At 34.5% G+C, this 23,283-nt stretch overlaps 1 protein-coding gene across 3 annotated transcripts in view; it reads right to left on the reverse strand.

Annotated features, from left to right (window-relative positions):
* LOC118272929 (heparan sulfate 2-O-sulfotransferase pipe) overlaps positions 1 to 23,283 on the reverse strand; it is a 95,755-nt gene that overhangs the window by 45,613 nt on the left and 26,859 nt on the right. For all 3 annotated transcript variants that reach the window (XM_035589661.2, XM_050693351.1, XM_035589662.2), the window contains exon 3: positions 2,737 to 2,876. In XM_035589661.2, the coding sequence (XP_035445554.2) occupies positions 2,737 to 2,876 (140 nt within the window). The remainder of the gene's footprint in view (positions 1 to 2,736; positions 2,877 to 23,283) is intronic.

Below are 23,283 nucleotides of genomic sequence, written 5' to 3' on the forward strand. Positions count from 1 at the left end.
CAAATTGTTGTTAATAACAATATAATTACGATGTTTTTCATTCTTAAGTAATTTTGTTAGTTCTAATTATGTGTATTTTGTACAGCGAACAATGCCACGAAAACGCAAAGGCGCTGATTTGAGCCGTAATACAAGTAAAACCAGAAGCAAGAGAAATTTAAGATCCGAAAGATCTGAAGAAGAAATCCAGCAAGAAACTACTGATGCACGTGTAAGCATGGCGCGATTGCGTCAAGAACAATCTGAAGATACACGAGCTGAACGCAATGAAGTGAATGAAGAAAGAAAATAATGGCATCGCATTGGCCGTTGCATCGTCAGGCATTGCTGCAACTTTATTGGATGGAGGCAGAACAGCTCATTCAATATTTAAACTGCCATTAAATATTCAAAATAACCCTGACGGAGTGTGCAACATAAAAAAACAATCGTCCATGGCCACCGTGCTGAAACAATGTAAAATTATCATCTGGGATGAATGTACTATGGCGCACAAACATTCACTTGAGGCGTTGAACAGGACGTTAAAAGATATCAAAAACAACGACAAACTATTTGGCGGCACTCTGTTAGTCCTTTCAGGTGATTTCAGGCAAACACTTCCTGTCATTCCACGTTCAACATACGCTGATGAGATTAATGCTTGCTTAAAATCATCTACACTGTGGCGTAATGTTGAAAAAGTACAGCTGAAAGTAAATATGCGCGTTCAAATGCTTCAAGATCCATCCGCTGAAACATTCTCAAAACAACTTCTAGATATCGGTGATGGAAAAGTAACTATAGATGAGACTGGATGCGTAAAATTACCGACAGATTTTTGCACAATCGTTGACTCACAAGACACTCTCATTAATAAAATATTTCCCGATGTACACACACAGTACTTAAATCATGAGTGGCTTGCAGAAAGAGCAATTTTAGCGGCAAAAAATGTAGACGTTGACAATTTGAATCTGAAGATACAACAGTTATTGCCAGGGAACTTGGAATCATATAAATCTATTGACACAGTTTGCGATGCGAGCGAATCTGTAAATTTTCCGACAGAGTTTTTGAACTCACTGGATTTGCCAGGTGTGCCACCGCATAATTTACAATTAAAGGTTGGATCTCCGATTATCTTGCTTCGCAATTTGAACCCGCCACGGCTGTGCAACGGTACGCGATTGGTCATTCGAAAATTAATGAAGAACGTCATCGAAGCTAGCATTTTAAGTGGAAAGTTCCGAGGTGAAAACATATTAATACCACGGATTCCTATAATACCTACGGATGTGCCAATTCCATTAAAACGTGTTCAGTTTCCAGTTCGATTGGCATTTGCCATGACCATCAATAAATCCCAAGGCCAAACGATGTCGGTTTGTGGTTTAGATTTAAGCACGCCATGTTTTTCACACGGACAATTATACGTAGCATGCTCACGAGTGGGTAAACCATCAAGTTTGTTTGTGTTAGCTAAAGATGGTCTAACAAAAAATATTGTTCACGCTGTAGCATTAAGAGACTGATATTTTTTGATAGTGTTACCGTTCTTATCGAATAATGATACGTATATATATATTACAGAAATAAATTATGATGAATTATTAATAAATATAGTGCTTGGCGTTTGTTATTTCTATATTCCCTTATCGTTCACAGCATTACACACCTATTTCGTGCATATACCACATCCTTACACACTTAAAATAGGTTAGTTATTTTCTGTCGGCACTAGAAAGTACATAGAAATTGTTTATATGGCAAAACAACGTTTGCCGGGTCAGCTAGTAGTTTTATAAAACTAGCTTTCCGCCCATGGTTTCCCCAACGGACTTTAAAAGAGTGCATTAACAGGTCACAATGAATTTTTTATGAAAGAATTCATTGTGATATCGGAATGAAATGAAATCTATGCTACTCCTAACCCTTCGTATATTTGGAACGTGGATCCAATGTGACTTGAAACACAATGTGTTTCTATTGTTGTCTTATATACGGCATCCGAGAGGTAAACTTACTACAAACATACAGTCAAATATTTCCTATTTCGTTATTTTCTCTTTCATAATAATAGACATGTTTTATTAAATAATCTCCAATTTCTTATAATATCCAGTATCTGCTTACACACATATAAGGTTATTCAACTTTGGTTCCTGTATGAGTATTTTTGTGATAAAATCTGTGATTATTAAGATAATTTACGGCTATTTACTAAGGCTTCCGAATGGATAAATGGCCATGTGATTGATAGTGAGAAAGTTTTAGCACTGGCCTTTTATACTCAGATAGATTTTCCGTAAGTAACTCTTGGATGAAAGTTGTGAATTACTATTTTCCTTATACTGGGCAACTACAATCTATAATAGGCTTCTAGGGTCTTCAATCTCGAGATTGAATTCTATATGTAAAGGCCAATTGAGGCTTGAACCTGTAGCTATAATGTCATAAAAATATATAAAGTTTTACAACACTCGCAGATTAAATTGCGACAGGGATTGAGTCTTCATAATATACCATACACAGATTTAAGAAGAATTGTAGAATAGGTACAACACTTTTTACACAAACCAGACATTATCGATAGAAAACTGCGTGTCCTACGAAATTAGCGATAGAAAACTGGTTGTCCTACACAAATAAGTTTCAAAAACTATATATTAATATCGCATCGTCTATAAAAATATCGACATAAAACTGTGAGCTTTTGTTGCAGTAAAAACTATAAATGAATAGAAAGATACTGACTGTCTGTAAGATGGTTGAAGGCGGTGACGTCATCATTGAGCCGACCTTCCATCCGCCGTAGCTTGGTGCTCAGGTCTCGTGTGTGGAGGAACAGGAACAACGTGCATGATACTGCTATCAGAGCCACTAGCTCACTTGTCCTGAAACAATGCAATAATTACATTATTAGAAAGGTGGTAGAAAATACGATGTTAATTTGATTATTAGACTAATTTTTTTTTTTATGATAAGCCGGTAATCGAGATCACCTGATGATAAGCAATCACCGTCGCCCATGGACACTCGAAACACCAGAACCATTGCTGGCCTTTTGGGGGTTAGGAATATTCGAAACATAATGTTAATTGCTCGCAACCACACGTCTAATAAGACAGGCATGCATACTATGATGCCTGCCAACACCCTTATAAACGTTGGCGATTTAATAGCAGTCATAAAAATAATCTGTGATAAAGTAACGAACTATTAAGTGCCAGGTGCATTACTTAATCACAACAAAGTTGTAAGTACAATTTTACTACTTCGTAGAGATTCAATATTCTGATATTAAAGCCTAAAATATGCAGATTGCACGACTTAGGCTTATAGGTGCACTGTACATAAAATTAAATGATTTGTTATTGTTACAAATATACAAACAAATCTCTTGCCCGACATTCCGTTCGACCAATATTTAATATTTATGAAAGGACCAATCTCCTTCTCAAACAGCACGATGTCTAAATGGTATTTTGATTTCGAAACTCGAGCCATTAACTCGGTTCCAGCGACTCGTTTGTCAAAATCAGTACCAGACCATTATGAATAAGAGCTAGAACTAAAACCAGACTTTCGAAATATTTATAAATAGCTTTATTTAAGAGCTAATTAAATTAAATTAATATTCTGTTTTTGGAATGATTAAGGTGATTAATCTGGTTCATAAACATAATTATAAGATACTTAATTTTATTAATAGTCATGCAAATTGTGGACAATCTAGACCTGTTTATCTGCACGTATAGCGTCCTTGTTCTCAAGTTTCACATCAAGATGAAGTACATTGATACCGCCCCTACTTTCTCGCGAGCAACTTATTCGAGATCACTCCAACACCATGTTTCAAGTGGCAGTTGTCCGGTAATGCACTTTTACCTTCTCTGATAGCCATGGCAGCATGGAATTCTACCGCCTTCTTCGGTAAACTTTCCAATTGCTGAGTAAAAAGTACATTTACAAACAAATTGCTGATGTCTATGGTACTATTGACATTTTGGGCTGTGTTCGTGAGTAATTGATTTAATCATGAAGCCCTATTACCTTTGTAGTTCCGCTTTTGGATTTTTTATTAAGCCCTTCGTCATATTTCGTATTATCTTTATGATGACATTTTTCATGTAAAGAAAGCTATCTTAATACATTTTACGTGAGAGTTTACTAGTCCATTGCATTATAGCGTAAACCGAGCAATATTTACATTTATTTGAGATCAAACCTACTACAAATTCTTAGTAGAAAAATACTATTGTCTATTCATAGATAACTAATCTTACGTAAATACCCTACGTACCTAAATACCACGGAAGAAAAGAACGCGGCACCTAACCAACAGCCAATATTTATTTACTAAACACGCATAAAACCTTTACATGCCTACCTACTTAGAGCTAATGTACATAAGTAATGACTTTACATCACTAGCTATTTTCTCCAATCCACTTTACAGTGGACAGTGCTAATTCCCTTTCCCTTACACTGGCTTACTCAGGAGCCATCAAAAGCTGAAGCTAGTACGTGCAACATAAGTAGATGTACCTATATGTATAATCCTTTCACTATAAACATAAACTTTCCTTTCTGTCATTAAAAACAAAATGGCGGAATCGAATGCTAATGGCGCTAAAAATAGAATATTGGTTACGCATTGTGTTAATTGCCTGTGAATGAATATAAACTGAGGATTACGAGCTATTTTTAAACTTTTAACACGTTTTGTTATGCTTATGCGAAACTTTTATTTTAATAGTTGTGAATATTAAATTGTTTGCTCATTCGTCTAGACATAATAATGGCGACGAAATGTTTTCAAATTTGGAAACGAACTTTTATGTTGTTTAGTTTTTAAAATTATTCCATTTTCAAATATATTTTAGGTAAGTAAAGAAAACAAACAAGATTTTTTTAAATTGCCGCTGATTTTTCATGTATTTACGACCAGCATTATCGAAAGTTTAGTAAGAAAGTTCTACTAAAAGATTTATAGTAAAAAAATGAATAGTTTTACGAGAAACGAGGTCACTCTCGCTTTTGTAAGAACTAGATTTTCAACTCTGTTTTACTATTCACAAATAAAATAAAACTTAGCGAATACAATAGTACGTGTGTTAATTTAGTTTTTACTGCTAAGTTGCTATTGAAGAAAATTAGAACAATCAGTTTTTTAGCTTTTTACTGAACTAAATACCAAAAGAATCTAATTTATAAGTAACGTTACCGTGACACCTAAAACTTGGTAACTTAATTAAACAAAATAAATAAACCAACAGCCAGCACTTTTTATTTAAATAAAACATTAACTTCTTTATCCAGAAATCACTTACCAGATCTACATACGTGTGTACATAGTTAATTGAACTACAGGAGTGTTGCAAGTAATAAAAACGCTAGGACTCCGTGCGATGACCAGGCTTTATTTTTTGCCCTCTCATTCCTATCAGCTAGTCATGCGTGCAAAGTATCCTGCAAGCACGTCACTCGCTGTAAAACTATTAATACTTGAAGACAGACAGACTAAATACCAAGAAGTTTCAACGAAAAAAGTTTTGATATCTGTCTTTTATTGACATCCTTTTGAAACAAAGGCTCTATGTTACAATGCCGCTGTCTATTTAACGTCATATTAAGAATGTATTATTAAATTATATTCTTTGTTCATTGAGTTCTTTTAAAGCTATGTTTGTGATAGTCAGTTCAGCAAAATTATGTACGGAAATTAAATTGCACACTTTGCTCACACTGCATAAAAATCTGTTGAGTAGTTTTTGAGTTTATCGTGACTAAACAATAAAAAATCCTAGTAAAATTTTTAAATTCACATTTAATTACCTAGTATTTATATCGCTATGGTAAGCTAATATAACTAGGTAATAACATAAGACTATAAATAAAATATTAAATAGTCTTCATATGCACGTAAACCTCATAAATTTATTAGTCACATAATTACCAATTTGACACCAGTACTTTATAGTCAAGTTAGCTAAGATAATAAAACTAGAAAGTGCCTATTACTTGGATCAACTTTAAATATTAAACACTAATAGTAATAAAAGTTACACCAAGTTAAAAGTGTCATAAATGTACGACGATTATAAATAGTTAGGTAATATAAAAAAATAGCTAACAATTTCCTCAATATACTATAGTTAATTGTAACTACACGGAACTCTTTGTTTGATCCACAAATTGTTGAAAATGAAATATTTGTAAACGCACCCACGACAAAGGAGAAAATACTAGTGAGAAACAATATTTAAAAAAAAGTCCATAGTCATAGCATATGTCCACTTTTTGTATTCTTTTATTCCATAGTATATTTATTAAGCTATGAGATGATGCTTAGTAATAAAAATTTCTTCTGTAGGAAAGGCAAATTACTCAGTAGGTGTAAGTTTTCGCGAAATCGAAAGTGCTTCTATACATGAATGGATAATACATATTAGATATATTGTACTTATGTATGTTTGTACATATTAAAACTAAGTACCTGTTGGTTGGCTATCCATAGTTTAAACAACTTAAACCTATAGCTCCCTAATCTATAGCTAACTAAAACAATGGGTACATTACATATATTTACTGTCTGTGTACTGAACTAATTTTTATTTTCTTTTATTTTTTTGATAGATTATAACTATTTTCCAAGTATCAACATATTTTCTTTTACAATTCACATATACGATCTTCTTTGAATTAAAGACATAGAGTTATAAAAGTCTCGTACCTAATAAATATTGCGTACATCCCTTTAATATATCTTCATGAAGGTTCAATTCGACCAGCTGTTCACAACATTACTCTATTTCATAATTACGAGCATGTACATCATTCCAAACGGATGTAGTTAAGAGCCCTGCAGTACAAGACGTTGTAAATTGCAATAAAATTAACTTCAACCAGTCTGCTCTCATCACGAGCGTCGAATTTCATTAATTACACTGCTAATGAGCCTTAATTTACGAGAACTTTGTGATACATTTTAAGATACAAGTGTGTGTTAATTTGGAATCGTCATGATATTTGTAAATTGGTTTGTTAGTACAAATATGGTTCAAACGCTTCGGTTCAGTTGTGTTCGATGAAGATAACAAGTAAATAAATGTTAACTTTACTGCCTTACTCAGAGATATTTAATGATTACTTAAACTTTGTCTTAGTAAAGATTTTATTCCGAAAACAATTGCTAAGGTCTGGGCGAAGTAGGTAAGTAATACTGGGAGAGACGGAGTACGGACTGACTTGAGTACGGACTGTTTTGTAAAATGTGACGAGCTTAATTCCCACACACATGCATGTGAGCGTGTGTAATTTTGAACACACCCACATGGTTAAATATTTAAGTAATGCAAATGAAACTGAATAAGTATAAAAAAGAAGTCTGATCCCATTAAGCCCACCCATTCACTCTTAATTCTGTAAAAGAAAATATAAAAAAAAAAATCAGAATCGAATTTCGAACGACAATAAAAAAAAACAATAAACACATTTATATTGTTATTGAACTTTGAACTGTAAACTTTCACTACATTAAGGCTACATTTGCACTTTAAGGACACATTTGTTTGTCTTGAACACATGAACTGCACGGATGGTAAATAAAATAGAAAGTGGTTGGAAGTGGTGACCAGTTGACGGTAGTATGAGGGTTATACGTGACAACTGCGACAAATGACTGCTTACAGAACTCCCTGGCTATAGAACAAGCTAAACTATTGCTTTACAATTTTTATTACTATATTATCTACGTGTTTTAGTTGGGAATATGAGTATTAGGGCTATTGTTTGACCTGATTTGCATTAATATGGATGTTTATTTGTCCTAGTTGTTTTTGGCATATTTTTATGCAAAACCACTTTCAATCTGTGACATGAACACATGTTATATCCTAGTGTAAAAAAAAATAGTAGGTAGATGGGTAGGTACTTAAAATATAAATAATACCCAGTCCCACATGCATTATCTATCATGCCCTAGTATAACAAAACAAGTGTAAATAAACGAGACAGCGACATCGCGTGCGCACTTAGCGTGACACGTGCCTGCGCCGGCGCAGGACACGAGACAAACATTCTACCGTCACACAAACATGTCACACGCACACATAAAAGAAAAGAAAATCTTCGATCCATCATGAACTATTAATAGCACATGCATCTTTCTTGCAGTCTTATCTTTGAAGGTTGGAGTCGGACTGAGGTTCAACTCAAGATGTATAATAATATGTATTATAATGCGGAACGTAGATTGGATATTATGGAAGGCTTTATGTAAGAGGCTTTAAGGTCCTAAGTCTACCGGAGCTGCGGACTGCCCAGCGGGGTTACCGAGGCTCCGGTTTGAAAAGCAGAAGTAAGAACGGGGTGGTTTTTAGTCAGTAAGAGTCTGACACTCCCTATCGCTTCGTCCAAAGCGGGAGAAGCCATGGGGTGATTTTCTATTTTCTAAAAAAGGTCCTAAGCCTTTTGAGCCTTTACCATAAAGGCTTATTTGTTATTTTGCCAAAAGAACATTTAGTTGTTTTTGATGGAAGACAAAGGAGTTCGCAGGTAGGTAGGTAACATTCTGTAGTTTCTTCCTACAAGAAGGTGTTTAAGTTTGGACACTTAAATAGAAGAGGTTATGTATGCGTGGGTGCGTTTACAAACAGACAAGTACACGGACACCCAGACCCGAAACAACAATTTGTGGATCATACATAGATTTGCTCCGTGCGGATATCGAACCCGCTATATGTTGCCTCACCCCACCAACTGTGCAGTTAATGTGTCCTCCGTGCTATGTTAAAAAATGCTAAGTATATTACAGGCAAATACTAAAAATAATTTTATACTGCAACAAGTAACATACGTACAAAGAGATTTAAGATCCAATTACTACTTGTATGTATTATAAGAACATACTGTCAACATAGTAGTAAAAATATTGTCACAATATAATTACAAAGTAGTCATCACGAATTCTCGCTTTCTTTTTTAACGATCAGTGATTAAGTTAGACATAGTAACATTTTGAGCGGTTTGTAAATAGTTTATTAACTGGAAAAGTTACTTTGTAGCAGTTTAGCAGTTATTATTTAGTCAACCATCTTTTTGTTCGCATATTTACAAGTAAATAAGGTACAAAATGGTAGTATGTTACGTTTATTTAACGTAGTTGAGCAGATCCCCTGATAACCTGGTTGTTAATCGTCCCAAAGACACACGTAATACCAAAGAAGTTACAAGTTTATTGACGGCCTTTAGGGGTTTGGTTAGATTATGTAACCCTACTTGCAACTAATTTAGATTTACATATATAGAAATCAATTGCTGTTCGTTAGTCTCGCTAAAACTCGAGAACGGCTAGACCGATTTGGTAAATTTTGTTCTGGAATTATTTGTGGAAGCCCAAGGAAGGTTTAAAAGATGATAAAATAAAATGTTTGAAAGGCGGTACTAAGTTTTCCGAGTCACCTATTATACAATACAACTGAGCACTATATTAAGCACTATTACACTACTGAAAGACCGTATAATATTTTGCCCAAGACCTCTTATTCGAGACGTCAGACTTTCAAGAACAAAAAAATACGTAGAGCGGACAAGTTCACGGTGAATCGTGAGCAGATTACATTTAATTGCATTGTCATTGTTCATGGAGCGACGCGAATATCTTTATCAAGACGATATCTGGTGGAAAGTAATACGAACTGGTCACGCGTTTCATCTCTAACATTCATCCTAGTACGGTATTTAAAAAAAAAACTAAATATAAGACAATTTCTCGCCTCTTATTCCTCGAAGTAACAGGTATGCAATAATATATGTATATAAAAAGAGATAACCTAAACTTCTCCAAAAAAACATTAAGTAATTCGGAAAAGTATAAATTGATTTTTGATTTTTTAAGTAATTATATACCCACAGACCCACATATACTACATAATTATGTCGGCCACAAAGTCTAGAAATTATTCACTGTATATATAGATTTTACGTACACCTATACCTTGAAACTTTTAATGTTTCCTCACTACTAATCAAACCAATAATTAAAACATTATATGACAGAGGAAACTATGTTTTATGACACGTAAATCGTGTTAGAAGTAATTTCCTTCAATGATCATTAACGAGAAAAGTAGATACTAAATGTACGAAATGACGGTCATAAACTATGTTTCACATATATTCAAAGCCTCAGTTGAATTGAACTTGACACAAATCCGGTTGTGGGGCCAAAGAAATAAACAAAATGAACTTATAAAGTAACCGACACAAAGAACGTTAAAACCACACTTTATTTCCACACTGACTCACTTTTACATTACATTCTTTTATTATTTTTACTCAATAAAAAGTTAAAACAGCTATCACGAAGTGAAATTAGGTACAGTCTAATATGTTTATTAGGTTTTGCGACTTGAATATTCATAGCGATAATAAGGTGTCTGGTATTGCTTTCGGAGAATAATAATTGACATTGTGTTCTATTTCCAATCATTCTACAGAAAATTATGACAGCAGATACCCTTTGATTCCACGAGTATTGTAATTAAGAAGGGTGCTTTTACTCAATCCAGCTTTGCATGACATCAATTCTGGTAAAAGGTAAGCATCCACAGGCCCGCATCGTGCGCATCGCACGCAACGGATTTTAGTTTGTCTTGTACAGAAACTCATACAACTGCATCCACTGATCCGCATCGTACGGACCACATCATCAGCAATGCCTACATGCGATGCGTACTGATGACGTCATACGGAATGCGTACGATGCGTACGATGCAGGCCTGCGGACGCTTACCTTAACTCGTCGTCAGCCAAGAAGTCGCAAATAATGATTCTTAGGTCTTCCTAATTTCAAATCTTATGATATCACTGAAAGAACGAAGGTAATAAAATTCCCAGACATTTTTTTATAATTCCTAGTGATATAGACAGTGACCACAATGAAACAAAACCACATACTTATCGGAAAATAGGTACCAGTAGATTTATACTGATTGATTTTCACTGAATCTCAGTAACAAGCAACAAGAAATCTAATCAAATGTGATCGTCTCAAAACCACATGCAAAATTCTTAGCCTGCTGGATTTCAATAACTTGTGGTCTGGTCTGAATATTTTTGCCGGTTCTTCTAGGAAAGCGTCTAGACAAGATGACATTTCTAATGATATAATTATGATATTTCTAATTCTAGTTTAAAGTAATAGCTAATTAATAAATAGAGTAATGGCTTTTTGAGAATTTATTTCAACTCTTACAACTATCATTACAGGAAATATAGCTTTTATTTTATTACTTTTAACAGTGTTATAACTTTGGACCCATTATTAAAAACTAATGCAATTAGTGCCTATATTTTAACCTATCTATTGCTAGACGGTAATAAATGCCATATAACTAAATTGTATAAAACAAAATCGCTTTCTCTGTCCCTGTGTCTCTTTATATGCTTAATTAAATCTTTAGAACTACGCAACGCATTTTGATGCAGTTTTTTTTGTAGATAGAGTGATTCAAGGTGAAGGTTTATATGTATAATACATGCACAATATATCACCATTGCAGGTCGCTAGTAGGTAATAAATAGATGATAATATTTCTCTACTCACGACTTAAAATCATAAGCAGGAAATTAAATCTTACTCCATCCAAATGTTAAACAAACATCCCCAATTCTTAACCACAAACTTTCGCGCATCGAACAACTGAAAGGAATAATCTATGTATTTACTATTTCAAGTACATTCTTAACACATATTTCATAATTACTTACATCATCTTCGATGAAAGGGAGATGCATCACTTTCATAATAAGTATGTTTTTAATTTCGCAACGCGTAAATACTCAGTCATCATGATACTGTCAAATGTAATCTTTGGAATAACACCTTTCAAGGCATCGGTTAGAAATGGCTTCCATTCTTTGCAAAATTAATATAATTGCAACAGCATGTACTATACATACATAGGTACAGACTGTACCCTTAGTACGAGTTCAGCTCTCTGATTGGCCGGCTCAAATAAACCAACCAATCAGAGCGCAGAATGCGATCTCGTTTCGTTTACTTTATACGTAAAACAAACTCGTACTAAGGGTACAGAGTGCCGAAAGCGCTTTCCTTTCGTTTACTTTATACGTAAAAAAACTATTACTAAGGCTAGTTGTTAAAACATAATTAAATACCTCATCAATAAATATTTCCGTTACAAACAATAAAAATGAAGAATTATTGCGAATTTAATTATCGCAACAATAAAGAAAAATTGGCCACAATCATTTTATTGGTAGAAAGTGGCGCGCGCCGCTGAAACTCAAACCTAAATAAAACAGTCATGTATCAAACATTATAAAGAGAAAAGTGAGTTTGATTGTTTGTGTTGAATAAGTTCTGCTAGACCGTTCTTGTTGCAATGTTGGAAAAGTTACTTTTTAGGTGATAGATAAAATATTTATACTAGATTTTTTTTCGATATTCCACCGACAATGACGACGAGTGAAGGCGCATGCGGAAATCTGGTAACGTATAACACGATTTTTATGTTTTATATACATACTTGGTTAAATAGTAGATAAAACAAAGTAATTCGTCGTGTTATTTTGTCAACTTTGTTTCATATTCGTGTTAGTACGCACTATTTATGTATTCGTCTCTATCACGAATATAAAAATGATGACTAAATCGTATAGGAAATAACCAAGAATATAATTTTAAAAGATTTTTTTTTTTTGTTTAACTTTGCCCCACACTAGGAATGTCTCCTGTATCGTGGGTGCGTTTACAAACATACAAGTTCACATACACATAACACCCAAACCCGAAACAACAATTTGTGGATCACACAAAGAGTTGCTTCGTGCGAGTATCGAACCCGATACTCGTTACTTGGCAGCCGGTTGCCTAGCCACCGCGCCAACACTGCAGTCTGCAGTCTCGTATTACGTAGAACTTTACCACAAAACTCATAAAAAACATAAGTAAATGCCACTGTACTATGTAAATAGGTTACCAGTACGTAATAATCTAGTTAATAATACATAAGTTACCCCTCATTTATCACTACTGTTGAGTAGTGATCCGAATCACGCCTTCGTATGTATGAATGTAATGAGTGATGCCTCATTAATTTATTATTGTTTGTACTTGGTAAAGGTAAGTTCATATTGTGCACAGATAAATGGCGATATAGCGGTTGTTATCAAACTACTGTACTGAGAGTCATTTAATGATCCTTATTGTTGTTTTCGGAACGAAATCGATACTAAGGAATAGTTTAAGTAATCATTAAATTTCTCTGCGTATGTTTGTCTTTTACTGGTATAAACCGGTAAACGAATAGACGAATCACCTGATGGTAAGCAATGGGACACCTGAAACACCAGAGGCGTTACAAGTACGTTGCCGACCTTTTGGGGATTAGGAATTTAAAGGTTGTTAGGGATATTTTTGAATTTTGGTAATTCTTATCTAATGGTCAGTATTATTACCTAATTTCGGTTTTGTCGTAAAGGGTTAGAAACAATAAATTGCCTTTTACTATAATCTTGAAAATACTTCTTATTTTACAAGTACACAGATTAAGGTATTCTTAACTATCTAATATTATTTTCCCTCTAAGAAATGCCAGTCGTCAGTACGCAATAATTTGTCGCGCCGCTTATCAATGTAAACCTGCGCGTTAAACGTCAGCCGTTACATTAACCTATAAATAACTTTCACAGGCGCAGGCGCATCGATCTCACTACGTGCATCAGTCGAGAAAGGCTAATCATATTAATCTAAATCATATTTATTATGTCAAGTTATAATTCAAGCTAGTTACGTCATATTTAGTGATGTGATTGTATGTAGGAACTTTTATTAAAATATAACTTATTGCCGTGTCCATTCGAAAGTATGGGAACTATCAAATTAGATAGGCAATGAATCATCTGAACTTTAAATGTCGCTAGAAAGATCAATGGTTGTATGATATGAAGTTTAATATATTATGTACAAGCAACAAGAGGATACGTTTAATATTTATTTAGAATGGATTTTCTGTCCTAAATCGATCGTAATCCATAGATTTCTGCAACAAGAGTTGCCTTAAGTTCTGACGTAAAAAAATATATCCATATCATAATGTATAACATAAATAACTTTCGATTTAACTTTGATTAAAACATACAATGCAACTAAAACTTTCGAGTAGGAAACGATATTTTATCACCAACACAAACATACTTTGCTTTGTGTACCTGTACACAGACTTGGTGACTCAAATACCCATTAACCTGTCTATACGAGACACAATAATCGTACCTAATTATCTAGCTCGTTACAATTTTAGTACATCGTTAACAAGAGAATGCTTGCAACCAAAATATTTCCTATTGTCATCGTCAGTTCGATGCCTTCAGGCTAAAATATCGGAAAAAAAATATACACGAGTAACATGACAAATCGATTATTCGATTTTGACTCGATAAGGAAAGAGTCTAGTCAAGTCTGTTCTTTTATTTCTCTAGATTCGTTAAGAATATCATTCATATAAGATTGTAGATTCTTTAATGGCTTTAATTACTCATTGTTTAGCAATAATAAGTTCTTGGTGGTAAGCTATGTGGTAGGTTGTTACTCGTACTCGGAATGTCTCAACCCTAACTATTTCGTTATTTTTTTTAACTTTGCACAACACTAGTATTTGCTCCTGTGTCACGGGTGCGTTTCCAAAGATACAATTTCACATACACATGACACCCAGGATCACACAAAGAGTTGGTCGAACTCAAATCGAACCCGCTACTCGTTGCACGGCAGCCAGTTACCACCACCACCGCGTCAACCGCGCAGTCAAACTGTCACTCATACGAGAAAAAAAGGTATAATTATATGTGGTATCACACGAATGAATTTATTATTATCGACGGCAGATGACTATCAGACGCAATGCGTTAAGATGTAACGTAGGTAATTGGGAAAAAAGTATAAAAGCATCGTCTTCACTTTCTATCTAGAATTTTTAATTAAAACATTCTTTAAATAAAGTGGAATCGTCCATCTGTCCAACTATAGTTATCTTCATAGATAAGAGATCTTTAATTACGCAATAAATCTTTGTTGTACACTATTTATCTACTATTGAGTAAACGCGAACGCGAAGCAAATATCAATGTACACTTACATTAATAGAATTAATTGACGGTACCTTTGAGTAAATTGTTAGCGAGTACTTCGAAATCCTGATTTATGATCGTGTTTCATTTAACAATGTGAACTGGGTCTTCAATTAGAGTGGAATTGGAGCTTCAAATAATATATCTTAACATAGTAACATAATCTACTCTATAAGTTCTTAAAACCTTATTGAACATATTTGTATAAGCACGTATCTAAAGCTAATAAGCAGATTCTGAGTTTATCGCACACAAACACAGATAAATAAACAAAAACACGTTAATAACATTTTTGGGTTCGGCATTGATAATAATAACAGCCCTTGCTATTTATTTATTTTTATATTTTCATTGTACAGACAAGCACTTTTTATACGATTTTATTATATATATGTATAGATTTATGTAGAATTATTACAAACTTAATCCATTGTTTAAGTCTTTAGTCTTTTGCAGTTTAAACATCATAGTTCTGCTTTACGTAACAAAATATTAATTTCAATGTAAGTAAAGTAAGTTAGTATAAATAAAGAAATCTGGCTCAGTGCCGCAGCCTCATTCCCCACATTTCCATGTTACTGGCAATTTTTTTGTTGTCAATAATGACATTTTTTTTCTCACTTGTAAGCCGAAAATCTTGTTTATTTTTTTACCGTAGCGCGGAATGACTTGCGATCATTACCCCGATCGGCTTTATGTCAAAAATATTGTGCAGGTTTTTTAGCGAAACAGGTCATTCATTTTGTAACTACATTATATTATGTTAATAAAGACGACGTCGAGTAATACTTTTTGTGCAGAGATTTAAATAGAAAACGAAAATTCAATTTTCCTTCACAAATTTGTTATAGATAAATTGAATCAGTTCGAATCAACTTATATAAAGACAACTATAAATATACTTGCGGGAGTTATCCTATCGAATTAGTAATAGCTGCTAATGTTCTAGTATTTAGATAAAGATTAGACCAGTAGGTAATCTAGGAAGATTAGGGCACAAGCAGTAGGCGTGGATTTAGAAAGCTTTGATAAATGCGGCTTAAACTAAGTCTAGCTGGAGGCTCGATTGGAAAGCTGGGTGCAACCTGGCTAACGGGTTGTTGCAGCTTTCCATGGCGAGATGCGCTTTCTGATATCAAACACCATTATGTATTGGGTAAATGTGTTCCATTGTTACTCATTACGAGGTGATTGCAGCTGATGATGAGTTGATGTGGGGCTCTACCGAGTTATATATAGTTATATCTCACTTATCATGTTTATGTATTCGAACTTCTTAGTACGTACTGTTGTATCACACTATCATACTAACAATATTATAAATTTGACTATGTATTTATTTGGACATTTGTCCGTCAATCACGCTGAAACTACAGAACGGATTTTGATGAAATTTTGTATACAGACAGGGTATGAGCTGACTTGGTTGATAGGATACTTTTTATCCTACGGGAACATGGACGAAGCCGCTGACAGAAGCTAGTATTATATATGTTTAGTATAAGTTTTTTAGTTTCAATAACAATAACATGACATCTTTTGTCAGGCATCGGCAGGTTTTTTGTCAGGTGTCAAGAGTAGAACGAGTTCTCAAAAGGGAAATGTATTTAAGCCCAGATCTATATAAACACGAGTGTCAGAATTTAAACCTCACTTTACCACTGACACAGTAAATTAATTATGACACTTTTTTAATTAATTGCTTGCATAGCAACTACATACCGAATACTTATAAGATCAACGGTACCGGTATATACTGTGTACTTACGATAATTTTATTAATCAATGAAATATTAAGGTTGCCCTACTTTCATACATTAAACACACTTGAACAGTTGAACACTCCTACTCTCTCCCGCATAAAGTACAACCGTAATAATATCATCCCATTACGATTCAAAATTCACAAAAATGGTGACAAATACCTTAACACTAAAATTCAAGCAATTTTTACTCCTACCACTTTATAATAAAGTCTCTAATAGATTGAGCGGGTTTGATAGGAACAAAACAACCGATTTTAAACTGTATTCCTTTGAAATAAAGTGTCTTTTAACTTGAGCAGGTTTTGTTAGGATGATTGTTTGAAAAAATAGTATAGTCATCTTCACCCATAATGGTAGCAGAGTAGTAATGGTGTAAGCAGAGTACAAGGTTAAAGATACAGGTAACGGCCGCGGTAATCGTTTTATTGTAACTAAATGATCTCTAACGAGGTGGAATCGGGAGTTAAGGTTAGTTCACAATGGCCGGAATAGATACGTATGTATCTACGGTTCCTATGATGTACAAACTTACACAAATAAATGCGGATCATTTGTATACATTGTATTATGGTATCTACTTGCTAGTATATTTAGAAAAACGTAAAGTAAAAGTAACCTATTTTAAATTAAAAGCCCAAAATATTGTGTTTGAACAAAATTTAATTACCATTTATATTAAAGTAGGTAAGTACTTTTATGAGAAATTGCCTTTGTTTTCTGTATTCCTGGTGCCTTTCCAAAAACAAATTATAACAGTTAGTCCAGTCAATTTAGGAATTCACCTCGGAATTCGAGATACCCAGCTGTAATTTTGTATATACTTGTATATTGACACCCTAAAACTTGTCTCAAAACCTACATATGGCAGTCTGGTAGGGTGTAAGCAACTCTTAAATTTTAAGGTCAAAGGTTCCAAAAATCGGTTTTTTGCGCTTTTTTGGAAATATCTCATTTCCTATGGGTTTTTGGTATTTGCATTTAATACCAATATTGTAGAATACAAAATTCTCTACAACTTTTGTCTAAACTTTTTTTTATACGGTGAACCGTTTTCGAGATAGAGGGCGGAGAGCGCGCGGTCACTGCATCTCTTCATAAAAATTTTTTTCGTCTAACCTATCCGTGATGGTTGTCTATGGATAGGACATTAAAAAATACGTCATGGTTCCTAAAACCATTTTTCGTCAAAATCAATCGTTTGAAAGATAGACGCTTCCAAAGTGGAAAAATTAGGTCTATAGAATGTGTCCTGCCCTCTAACTTTTAAAATAAGTGAGTAAGAAAACTAAAAAAAAATATATGCTGTAGATTTTAATGGAAACTTTCAATGAAAATTGGTTTGAATGAGATATCATAATTAGTTTTTAAGAATTGATTAAAAGAATTGAGAAAGTGGAAAATTAAGTGTGTTTTTCTTAAAATGTATAAAAAATTACAGCTGGGTATCTCGAATTCCGAGGTGAATTCCTAAATTGACTGGACTAACTGTTATAATTTGTTTTTGGAAAGGCACCAGGAATACAGAAAACAAAGGCAATTTCTCATAAAAGTACTTACCTACTTTAATATAAATGGTAATTAAATTTTGTTCAAACACAATATTTTGGGCTTTTAATTTAGAGAAAGGTATTAAAATAGGTTACTTTTACTTTACGTTTTTCTAAATATACTAGCAAGTAGATACCATAATACAATGTATACAAATGATCCGCATTTATTTGTGTAAGTTTGTACATCATGTGAACTGTAGATACATACGTATCTATTCCGGCCATTGTGAACTAACCTTAACTCCCGATTCCACCTCGTTAGAGATCATTTAGTTACAATAAAACGATTACCGCGGCCGTTACCTGTATCTTTAACCTTGTACTCTGCTTACACCATTACTACTCTGCTACCATTATGGGTGAAGATGACTATACTATTTTTTCAAACAATCATCCTAACAAAACCTGCTCAAGTTAAAAGACACTTTATTTCAAAGGAATACAGTTTAAAATCGGTTGTTTTGTTCCTATCAAACCCGCTCAATCTATTAGAGACTTTATTATAAAGTGGTAGGAGTAAAAATTGCTTGAATTTTAGTGTTAAGGTATTTGTCACCATTTTTGTGAATTTTGAATCGTAATGGGATGATATTATTACGGTTGTACTTTATGCGGGAGAGAGTAGGAGTGTTCAACTGTTCAAGTGTGTTTAATGTATGAAAGTAGGGCAACCTTAATATTTCATTGATTAATAAAATTATCGTAAGTACACAGTATATACCGGTACCGAAAAGGTTTCAGTACCATAGACCACATTCATACGCTGCGGCAGATTATACAGAAGACCGAGGAGTATAACTTGCCACTATGCTTGGCGTTTGTGGACTATGAGAAAGCCTTCGATTCAATCGAAACCTGGGCGGTGCTGCAGTCTCTCCAGCGGTGCCACATCGACTATAGATACATCGAGGTTTTGAAGTGTTTGTATAACAACGCCACCATGCGCATCCGACTCCAGGAAGAGACTACGAGGCCAATCCAGTTGCGGAAGGGCGTGAGACAGGGAGACGTTATATCTCCGAAACTGTTCACGAACGCACTGGAGGACGTTTTTAAGCTCTTGGACTGGAGCGGACGCGGCATCAACATTAATGGCGAATACATCACTCATCTCCGTTTCGCCGATGACATAGTCGTAATGGCAGAGTCGCTGGAAGAGCTGAACACCATGCTCAGCGACCTCAATACCGTTTCCCAACAGGTGGGCCTTAAAATGAACATGGACAAGACGAAAATCATGTCAAATGTCCATGTTGCACCTATACCGGTTGTCGTTGGGAACGATATACTCGAAGTTGTAGACCACTACACATACCTGGGTCAGATCATCCAGCTAGGTAGGTCCAACTTCGAGAAAGAGGTCGCTCGAAGAATCCAACTCGGATGGGCAGCATTTGGGAAGTTGCATGAAGTCTTCTCGTCAAAAATCCCGCAGTGTCTGAAGACCAGGATGTACAACCAGTGTGTGTTGCCAGTGATGACGTACGGTACCGAGACATGGTCCCTAACTGCTGGCCTTTTAGAAAGGCTCAGAGTCGCCCAGCGCGCGATGGAGAGAGCTATGCTCGGAGTATCTTTGCGCGACAAAATCCGAAATATGGAAATTCGCCAAAGAACAAGAGTTACAGACATAGCTCTCAAAATATGCAGGCTGAAGTGGCAATGGGCAGGCCACGTCGCTCGGAGGACTGATGGCCGCTGGGCCAGGAAGGTGACTGAGTGGCGACCGCGGACCGGAAGACGCAGCGTGGGCAGACCTCCCACTAGGTGGACCGACGACATCGTCAGAGTGGCGGGGAGCCAGTGGATGCAGGTGGCGGCTTGTCGTTCTACGTGGAGGACCAAGGGGAGGCCTTTGTTCAGCAGTGGACGTCTCTCGGCTGATGATGATGATGATGAATTATGATATCTCGTTCAAACCAATTTTCGTTGAAAGTTTCCAAAAGTAAAATATACAGCTTTTATTTATTTTTTTTGTTTTCTCACTCTCTTATTTTAAAAGTTAGAGGGCAGGACACAATCTATAGACCTAATTTTTCCACTTTGGAAGCGTCTATCTTTCAAATGATTGATTTTGACGAAAAATGGTTTTAGGAACCATGACGTATTTTTTAATGTCCTATCCATAGACATCCATCACGGATAGGTTAGACGAAAAAAAAATTTTTTGAAGAGATGCAGTGACCGCGCGCTCTCCGCCCTCTATCTCGAAAACGGTTCACCGTATAAAAAAAAGTTTAGACAAAAGTTGTAGAGAATTTTGTATTTCACAATATTGCTATTGAATACAACTGCCAAAAACCCATAGGAAATGAGATATTTCGAAAAAACCGCAAAAAAACGATTTTTGGGCCCTTTGACCCTGAATTTTAAGGGTTGCTTACACCCTACCATATGTAGGTTTTGAGACAAGTTTTAGGATGTCAATATACAAGTATATACAAAATTACAGCTGGGTATCTCGCATTCCGAGATTCTTACCTAATTTTGCCTTATTTGACTGGACTAAGTCTCATTTTAACTGAATTAGATCAAAAGCCCACAGATAAATTTTCTTTATGTTGAAGAACAGACAATGTGTTCGAAATCCAAAATGAATGAAGAAATATTACTTCAATTAAAAAAAAATACAAAATGTGTTAATTATGACTATATTGCTATTTAGCTAATATAGACTAGTTTCCTCATATTTAATACTTTTTTCGAAACGTGAAAAACTATATTTTCTATGAATTTTGTACGAAATAGTGCGTTTTGACGTCAGCAGCATATTTTTTATATTTCAAGTAACAGACTTATTTCTAGATGCTAGAAAAATTTGAAAATTAAGTAGATTTGATGGTAAATCTACGAACGAAAGTTGTGATTAATCTTGAATATTTTATTGTATTGAAAAGTCTAAAATAATTTATTTTGTCTGAGAAAACTACTCAAGTGACTGTAAAACCTAAAAATCTAGTACGAACCTTACAAACCTCCTTGCTAACATTATGAACTTAGCTTTTATCACGAGAAATCGTGGCAAAGCGTTGAGAATAGGACTTTTATGCCAAAGGCAGTATCGGGACCTTTCTTCTAGTGACTTATTTATTCTCACTGATACATCCATGACCATTTCTCTTTAGGTTCTATTACCGATTATTTAGAAAAAGCGATTTGATTCGAATATCTCTACAATATTTTAAAACATAGGTCAAATAGAACAGTTTAAAAAATCTTTGTCCTACACTACAATTTTCTCCTGTGTGTCGTGGATGCGTTTACAAACACACAAGTTCACATACACACGACACCCAGACCCAAAACTACAAGTTGTGGATCACACAAGAAGTTGCTCCGTGCGGAATCGAACTTACTGCACGTACATGAACACTAAGCACTAGACACATAGGTCTACAAAAAATATACCAAGTTAAGTATCCAAACTGGTTTGATTATTATATATTCATATTGATATTCACCCTGTACCTCGTCCCTTAATAACATAAATTATAGACGGTAGCTAAACAAGTCAGTAAATACATAATGAAATAATTTGATCAGTAATGTATGTGCATATAATAAACTGCGCGTGCCTCACAGTTAACTGGCTTACAAAATGATGTATGGGCGCGTGTAGTCAACGTATTGCTACCTTACTAATTAATATTGTAAACTTATTATAAATCGTTTGTTTGTACTTTGTACACGATAGTTTATTTAATAAGTTATGGGATGACAAATCGTTTTTGTATTGAAAGTGACATATTTTGTGAGCAGGTTGTTTTGGAATTGCGTAAGTCTAAATAAACAAGTCGGTGAGTCAATGTTATTAGAAGTAAATAAAACCTTTTTTTATAGATCAAGAAACACAATTGCTGATTCAGTTTAGTTAATGGTACTTTTGTAGAACCCTCATTACCCTAAAATCGAATAAAAACATTAGGTATGTAAATGTAAAATAATATGTACCAAAATTCTTAAACGCAGATAAATAATGCAAATATATGTGTGACCACGGCTAAATACCACGAACTATCATTACCCATTACCTATGCAAACAATAGCGGAATGGTAATGTGGTCCACTCATGCGCAAAAAGAAGTGATCAGTGATCACATGCCGTTACTTCAACAAAACAATTACATCCTAGATTACAGAGCAGTAACATATACTTAGTTTCAGTAAAAATTATGCTCCATAAAAATTAATGAATAATTTCATAACAAAGTTAAATATTCTGCATAGGAATTAAAAATAATTGCGAGCTAATTATTGGTTAGGATAAGAAATGGTTCAAAAATGTATCATTATTACCTATGTGTAACAGGATAGTTGGCTAATGTAAACCAGTATATGAGCTGATAATGATGGATAAACATGGAGTTTATCTGTCCAATGCACGTTTTAAGAGATGACCAGGGCGCTTACTCTTGAATTCAATCTCAATTTCAATAATTATACAATGTCAAAGCGACGGTTGGAGTTGCATAAACTCCGATCGTCGCTGTCAAAATAGCATTCTGAGTATGGAATATAAAACCAAAAATAATGCAACACATTTAGTTCATTCAGTTCATTAGTTCAGTCATGTAGTTAATTAGCGTCGCAACTCAAAAATAAGAAATTTCACAATATCATTGGCAATCAATCGGAATCAAACTAATTTAAAGAGATATTTTAAATATTTGGTAAGGTTCAAAGTACCATCGGTTTGCCTGATAATCATAACAGTTACTGTAGCTTAGGTATACCTACATCATCAGATCATCATCAGAAGCAGTACAAGCATGTTGTGATGTAGGAAACTGTTTAGACAGACCGTCAATTTTGGGATAGTAATGGAA

The sequence above is a fragment of the Spodoptera frugiperda genome, chromosome 4 (assembly GCF_023101765.2).
Source record: "Spodoptera frugiperda isolate SF20-4 chromosome 4, AGI-APGP_CSIRO_Sfru_2.0, whole genome shotgun sequence".
NCBI classification, from domain to species: Eukaryota; Metazoa; Arthropoda; class Insecta; order Lepidoptera; family Noctuidae; genus Spodoptera; species Spodoptera frugiperda.